Source organism: Hordeum vulgare, chromosome 2H (assembly GCF_904849725.1).
Source record: "Hordeum vulgare subsp. vulgare chromosome 2H, MorexV3_pseudomolecules_assembly, whole genome shotgun sequence".
NCBI lineage: Eukaryota > Viridiplantae > Streptophyta > Magnoliopsida > Poales > Poaceae > Hordeum > Hordeum vulgare.
The window spans coordinates 448234569-448242604 of NC_058519.1; the positions used below are offsets into that span (position 1 = coordinate 448234569).

The 8036-nt window shown below is 43.3% G+C and overlaps 1 protein-coding gene across 1 annotated transcript; it reads right to left on the bottom strand.

Moving 5' to 3' along the window:
* Positions 1-758: 758 nt before the first annotated feature.
* On the bottom strand, positions 759-2145 carry LOC123430233 (thioredoxin-like protein 4B). The gene is made up of 2 exons (XM_045114111.1): positions 2011-2145; positions 759-1069 (listed from the first exon to the last, which is right to left on the bottom strand). The coding sequence occupies exons 1-2, from the start codon at positions 2143-2145 to the stop codon at positions 929-931; spliced, it is 276 nt and encodes a 91-aa protein (XP_044970046.1). The 3' UTR covers positions 759-928.
* Between the last annotated feature and the right edge of the window lie 5891 nt (positions 2146-8036).

Genomic DNA, 8036 nt, shown 5'->3' on the forward strand with positions numbered 1-8036 from the left:
TATAGACAGTGAAATGATACAATACCAAGTGGCGGAACCATGTGGTACAATATTCAATAACTTGTCACAACTAGGCTAACTGCTACTCCCTTTGTTCGAAAATAAATATTAGACTAAATAAACTGATGTGTTGGATTTTGGATTTTCACTTTACAGATTCATTGCATGAGAACAACAAACTACTAGCTTCAGAATACCAACTCTTCCAATGTTATTCCTTAACATTCACAGAAAATCTGGTGAAATGGGATAGCCATATGTGCTTGTCATTTACCAGAAATGGAGTTGTATAGTTCACTCTTTCTGTTCACCTTGGTCATGCTCGGAGGTTGGGATACTAAAGTTCTTTCCCAGAGCCCTTACGACGTTGTTTTAATTCCACTAGTCCCCACTACACATACTACACTCGGAACTAGAATTGTAAATTGACATGCATAACCAACCCCTAGTTCCTCCTTTTCTTATTCAATAGGACAAACTATGTAAAAATTAATTATTTATCAGGTGCAAAGTTCAATTTTTTCAACCTGTTTTCAATCATTAGAAAATAGAAATAGCATTTTTCCAGACAGTTAACAATATGAACACCAAAAAAAGTACAAACAACATCACTTTGTACAATTGCTAGTGATTACCATTTTTTTAGTATGTGAACAAGCAGTTTACCATTGTACAAACAACAGAGTGTGGAAGCTTTTTTACTAATGAGATATTCAAGCTGCAGACTGTGTTCAAACAATAGCAGTTTTCGAGTCAATTAACAAAAGTAGCAGTTTTTCAACCAAGGCAACTAGCAGTTTTCAGTGTACAAACAACAGTCAGTTAACAAACAATAGCACCTTTCGTGTATACCTCCAATGCATAAAAGGAAGCAGAGATAAGCTACCGTTTATGCAAAAGAGTGAACTAAAAAAATTAACATGTCATATCACATATAATGCCGTTTCAGGCAGAACCTCGGCCTCAACGTGATATCAAAATAGTCAACATACACTTGAATCTCCTCAGAATCCATGTCAACCAATGCTACCCTTGCAAATTTGGATATGTCCCAAGAAGATTTTGTGAGCTGTTGAAACAACAAGAACATGATAAAATAAATAAAATAGCATACACATTACAGAATTCATAAAATTTGATGCAGAAAAGGACGTGAATGAAAAGCTTGCCATCAATAAGTTCAATTATTTACAAACAATCCTATCAAACGAATGAGGTGGAAGCCACCAGGAGTTAAGGCAGGATCACCTAGAGGTGTCCAAACATTCTTTTCCTTTGCTCCTCTTTTGTTCATGTCACGTCACTGTAAGACATGTGTATTAACAGTCTAGTTTTTACCATGATTGGCAGATTTTGCTTAGAATATACAGCACCCAGTAATCCAGTTTAAGGTTAAATCATTTGAATATCAGGTTCTGCCTCTTAATCTTACCCTGCTCAAGGCGACCAAGTTTGTAATCGCATTAGCCCTTAGTTGTTTTGAGAACTACAGGATATAGAAACCAGGCTTGTCATCTCATTCCCACAGGGAAAATTGTACTAGTGAGTATTTGTGAACAGACAACAGTGCAATCACTCTTAATAGTAAAGGAAATGACTACCTCGCTACAATCTGACCGTAAAAATTTGAAATCAACTTCAGACAAGGTATTAACACATAGCTTCATCACGCCCATGTTATCAAGTGGGAACAATTTCTTCTCCATAATAAACCTTACAACTTAATTAACAGTGTAGAAATCAACACCTAATCAGGGCAGTACCTGCCAAAACGGCAAGACAAACTAATGCGCATAACAAGACCCTTCAAGAACGTAATCAGACTGAACCAACTGTTCATAGCTACTATCAAATTCCTGTCACATCGGCGCACAAAAAAATAAGGAACCCCGAATGGAGGATTCATGGATCATCTTGACCAGAACCGGTGGAATCAGAAGGCAGCTACGGGGAGAAGAGAAGGGAGAGACGTGGCGAGCCGCGGGCGACGACTATGTGCTACGTACTTACGACGTCGTCGAGCTGGAGGCAGACGGAGTGCGAGGCGCGGCCGAATCGGAGGACAAGGACCTTGCCGAAGGTGTCGCGGATGGCGGCGTCGACCTCCCGCTTCCGCCGCAGCGTCGTCAGCACCACCGACCCCATCTCGCCCCTCTCTCCCCTCCCCGGACTGCTGCAACCTGCAAGGAAGGAAGGAATCAACGGATTCCCCCCACCAATTTTTTTGAGGTGCATTTCAGATAAGCTATCGGACCGAACGCAGCCAACCACAATACCCAACGCGTTCCGATCGATCTCGTGTGGAGAGGAGGGAGAAACGGTCAAGTACCTGCACCTGTCGGTGCGCGGCGGCGAGGGCCGTGGAGAGCGGCAGCACCCGCTCGATCTGTGCCTGCATCTGCTCCTTCTGCCGGTCGACGCCCCCGGCGGCCCTCCTCCTGGCGATGGCGAGGCCGTCCGCGCGCGCCCGCCGCTGCTCGAGCCGGCGCCTCATCTCTTCCAGAGCCGCACCCTGCCGTAGCAACTCCCTCCTCACATGCATGCCCGAGACCCGCAGGGGCGCTCCGGTTGGGGGGGGGGTGCGGCGGCGGGGTGAGGTGAGCGAGGGGAGGGAGGGCCGGCGTGGTCGGCGGTGGCTCCGTGGGAGAGAGAGCGAGGGGGGCAATGGGGACACGGGACAAGGGGGAGACGGGGCGCCGTGGGACTCGTGGATGGGGTGGCGGCGTGGGGTGGAGTGGGAATGAGGCTTTGGCTCGATTTAGGGTTAGATGGAGGTTAAATACACCCCGTTAGGTGGGCTAGCTGGGGTCGGCCCAGTTTGGATAAGGGGGTTTCCTTCCGTCTTTTTATTATTTCTTTCTTTTTCTATTTCTTTATTTAAGAGCTTTAGTTTTATTTTATTTTAGCGCAATAAAACTCCTTAAAATTAATAATTTCAAAAGGACAATTCTCTTAGGTAATATCCGACACACCCGAATATTTTTATTTTGATATTCCAAAACTTTTATCGCTTGATTTTATTTTTAAATTCAAATTTGAACCGTTTGAACTAACGCGAGATCAACAATATAAATCACGGTGACGTGGCAACATTAGCGTGGAATTACTGTAGCTTAATTACATAGGTTACTATAGCAATAGTTGTGGATGTCACGCCGACCTCCACCGAGCCCTCCATCGAGTGTGGACGGCTTAGATTGGATATAGTGGGGTAATCCATGGGAAGAGTTATCATTGGTTGGAAACATCTATGATTAAAAATACTAGTTTCTAAGTGCTAAAAATAAGTAGATTTTGTGAACCAGCTATCAAAAATATTGTGCAAAAGGGCATCACTGAAATTTTCACTCAACTTAGACCACATTTTATGTATGATCACCGAGTTCTATGCATTTGCGACCTTTCTAGCTCATATTTTTCTCAAATGATCTAATATTATGCACAAGGGTGCATATTGGAATGGCAGACAATGTTGCTTAAGGCTAAATTTTTACCAGAAACAAAGATTGGATGATGTGCTCACATGGATTATTAGATGGGGCTAAAATTTTGTGGAGAGCTATGTTTTGGGCACATAGAAGATATGGAAAAAATTCAACTCATAAGGATATTGCTATCTAGTACTTCCTTCACAAAGCTGTTAGCTGAACACAAACTTTGGAAATTTGCCGAGAAAGATTTACTAGGCAAATCGTTACGAAAGTTTTCATGAGGCAATGATTTGGATAGGAAAGAGTGCCCAAAAATATGAGGGTAATCAAAGAAATAGAAATAGCACTTCCTTCACAAAGTACTATTCTGAACAGGATAGGAAAATGAATATTGCTGAATTATTTTTGAACTATGGAAGGAAGGGTTTTTACATATTTGAGGAATATATGATCCAAAGTATTTATGAGAATTTTTCAAGAATTTTTGGAGTGACAGAATAGTAGGTTGCTTCACAAACTAGGATGAGGTGAGATAGAATGGACCCACGAGTGACATGTCAACATAGTTAGAACATGTTACGATATTTTGATAATCGTCGTAAAAATTATGACGGTCTCATCTTATGCGGTTATGACGTTTTTGAATCACATCGTCGTAATTTATATGTAGATTTGATCCCCTCAAACGGTTTACGATCATCTCGGATGAAATCGTCGTAGATTTATGACGAATTCATCAACGACGTTTTAAAAAACGTCAAGTATGAGCATATTTCTTGTAGTGAATTTGACTTGACAAATTCTATCTCCTTGATATTATAAATTTGGGAAATTCATCCCTGTCAAAATCTTGAAGGGTTGTTGTTGAGCCCATCAGCCACACCCTCAACTTCTCCATGTTCCGCGATGAAGCTCTTGAAAGCATTATCCTTGTGCCTAGCTCATGAAGAATGTGCTTGATAGCAGAAATATTTCCCCAAAGTTTATGTGCATTCTTGCCACCGTGAATATGTGAAAGTTTTGTTTTGCTTCCTCTAGGATCTTCCCAAGTCATTCACGCATGTGCAAAGTGTTATTTGTTTTGAAGATTTGCTATCTTCACTCCATATAATTTCTCTTAGCACCCCAAGCCACTGACTGATTTGATCAAGGGAAAAGAAGTTCCTTCATAAGAGCTAATCCATACTTACACATGGAACCTTGTTATCCTCGATGATGGTTATGATAACTCAGTTGCATTTTGACGTAAGAATTCTATGTGGGCACGAATGTCTTGACATTGTGTTCATATGTCTTACAATCGAACTCATGATTCAAGAATTACTTGTGTAGCTCATATCATGAGAATCTTCCATCTTCATCTTTTCTTCTTAGGCATCTTGAATCTGAGGTGTCGTGACACCAATCAGATCTGAATCTCGGGCAGATATGATGGTTGGAACATTTCCCAATAATTATAACTTTGGTCTTTAGGTAAACCGGTACGATGCTGTCTTGTCCAACACACCGGGCCAAAGGACCTATTGTTATAAATTCTTCCATATGTAAGGTTAGCCATTCTACCATGCGGAAACTAAATGGCTTATTTTATAAGTTGTTTTTGATGGATCCTTTAAGTACCCAAAGTCCAACCTTTATCTGATGACCATGTCGATGCTACCTCGAAGCACGGATGTGGTACTACAAATTTCAACAGGAACATTGGAAGCGCAATGCTAAATTGTTCTTGATCGATTATCCAAACCGTATGGTAGGGGTAAACATCACGATTCTTCTTCCTCTTTATCTAAATTGTTATGTACTTGATAACCTATCACATATACCATAGCCTATTTTTCCTCGGGAATGGAATACTCTAATACTTGTGTGTGTGAAGACATTTTCCTTCCCATTGGTCAGTTTGAACTTTCTTGTATCTGAACTCATCTAAGCAGTGTTAATTCCCTCATTAGATAAAAATCTCGGTATACAACTCTCTGAGTAAGACGTTGTTACTATTGTGGATAACATTCCGGTAGCCGACGGTGGATGAGAACTTTGCCTATTGGTCCGCCTCGTTTCAACGAGCAGGAAAATGGTTCTATTCGTCCCCTCCCTTGGTACCGACGTTGTTACCAACATAACTCATAGGTTATCCTCTCACATGTCTTGCTATCAAGACCATATAAGATGTCACCGTTTTGCCTACTCGTAACCCACATGGTGGACCCATAACCCAAAGTTCCACGGGATCAAAATCTGACTCTCCTGTGCATCCATGACTCCAAGGTATCCTTTACACTTGGCTTCAATGGAATTCTAGAGCCATCGTTCAACAGACCGATCACTCTTCGGTCCGTATGTTATCCAGCATGCTGAAGATCAAGTCCGCATTATTCATGACCATCTGAAGGCTGCTAAGTCTTGTCAAAAGATTCAGTATGACCATCATCATCAAGATATGGTCTATCAACCTGGAAAAAAGGGTTATCTTCGTGTCACACCAATGGGAGGTGCACACTGTTTTGGGATCAAGGGGAAGTTAGCTCCTCTATATATTGGCCTTTCACTGTTCTCAAACGGCGTGGAAAAGTGGCTTGTCAATTGGAACTATCGGCGAACCTTTCTCAGGTTCGCAATGTCTTCCATGTGTCTCAGCTCCGCCGCTGCTTCAAGGATCCTATTCGAGCAGTGGATCATGATATGCTTGAGCTCCAACAAGACCTCTCTTATGAAGAGCATACGATCCGCATTTTCGATTAGGCTGAACGTCAGACTCGTCGCAAAGTCACCAAGTTCCTTAAAGTGTAGTGCTCAAACCATTCTAAAGATGAAGCTACTTGGGAAGGCGAGGATCATCTTCGTGATGAATACCCGAGCTCTTTCCTTCTACCTCTAAATTCTCACGACGAGAATTCTTGTTACTAGGGGAGAGTTGTGACATCCCCAGTGTCATTTTACGGTAACCCTTGTAATCAAGCTAAAGTGATCACCATGATTAAATTAATCATGTTGCTCGAGAGTTCATGGTCAACCTTGGAACCATACCTCATTTAGGATTCCTATGAATTTCAAAATTCAGTTAATAAGTGGAATTAATATTTCATCAAATATGAAAATTTAAAATCATGGATAGGATCCAGATATTCCATAAGTAACTATAACATTGTAACCCAGTTCTTATAAATTGTTTTGGTGCCTCAAATAAATAAAATAATGACCAAATCAATTATTAAGATTTCCTTTTAAATTTTAGAGTACTGAGATAATTTCAAAAGGGCCCCAAACTCCTTTTGACACTGTTAGATATTGTGGTTTTTAAATATTTGGCCATGTGCCATAATTTTACAAAGTGCAATTTACTAAAAGTATTTAAAACAGAAACTATAAAATAAAACAAAAGAAAAAGAAAATAAAGAGAGAGAGAGAGAAGAAAAAGAAAATAAAAAATAAAAGAAAAGACCCTCTTGTCCCCCTGGGCCTTGGCCGCTTTACACCAGCCGACCCATCCACCACGGGGTATAATACCCCCTGGAACCCTAGCGCTCTCCACTTCCACGCCCCGCCGCCACGGAAGCCACGAGGCTGGCTCCCTCGTCACCCCCCTCGTCCCACCAACACCCCCAGCCACGAAAACCCCCTCGCTCAATCCCCTGCCCACGAGGGACCAAGCCTCTTCCTCGTTCTCTCCCCATCGCCTCGCCAGCTTCTCTCCCTTACGCACCAGCCTCGCCCAGCCACTCCCCATCACCCTCGTCAGCCTCGCTCACCCTCTCCTAGTTCCCCTTGCTCCCCCCAGTGACCGGAGCCACAGCGCCACCATCCACCTCCCCCAGCTCAACAGCCACGCCCCTGCCCCTCATTCTCGGCTGCACACCAGCCCCAGCTCCTCCCTCACCTTCTCGCTCGCCGGCTCCCTCTCCTTCTCCCAGGACAAAAGCCCCCCACTCTCCCTCTCGTTCTCCAGCATCCAAGCGGTGCTCCCACCGGCCGGCCAGAGCCATCGGCCGCCTCCGCCGGCCACTAGCGGCCAGTTCGCTCCGACCCCGACTCCATCCGCCACCGGATCCACCCCTCCGTCCGCCACTGCCTCGCCCCGCCTCCACCTACAGGACAGACCACGTCGACCACCTCAACTCCAACCGGCCACCACGACCACCACCTCAACCAAAGCTCCCCGTCGGCCCCTCCGACGTCGGTCATCGCCCATCCCCACGCACACTGCCACTCCCCTATGTTCGATGTGAGCCACCCACCTTCCCTTTTCCCTTCCCGTCACCGTTCTGGTGACCAACGACCATCGCCCCGCACCCCTGGCCCTGGACACCTAGCCCCAAACCGAGCTGGTTAGTGGGGGGAATTAACCTCCCGAGTAACCCTTCTTTTTGTGTGTATGATGGGGGGGCCCAAGGACCCCCCTCTTAAACTGTTACAAAAAAATATAAAAATATATATATGTTTTATTAACAAAATAAATAAATAAATAAATATATTATTTAATTAATTAAATGGGTAATTTAGGATTAATTTGACTGGTTAATTATTGTGTTAATTAGTTAATAATGTTTTTAGATCAAATAGAAAATAATAATTAAAGGATGTTAATTAATTCTGCTAATTAAATGA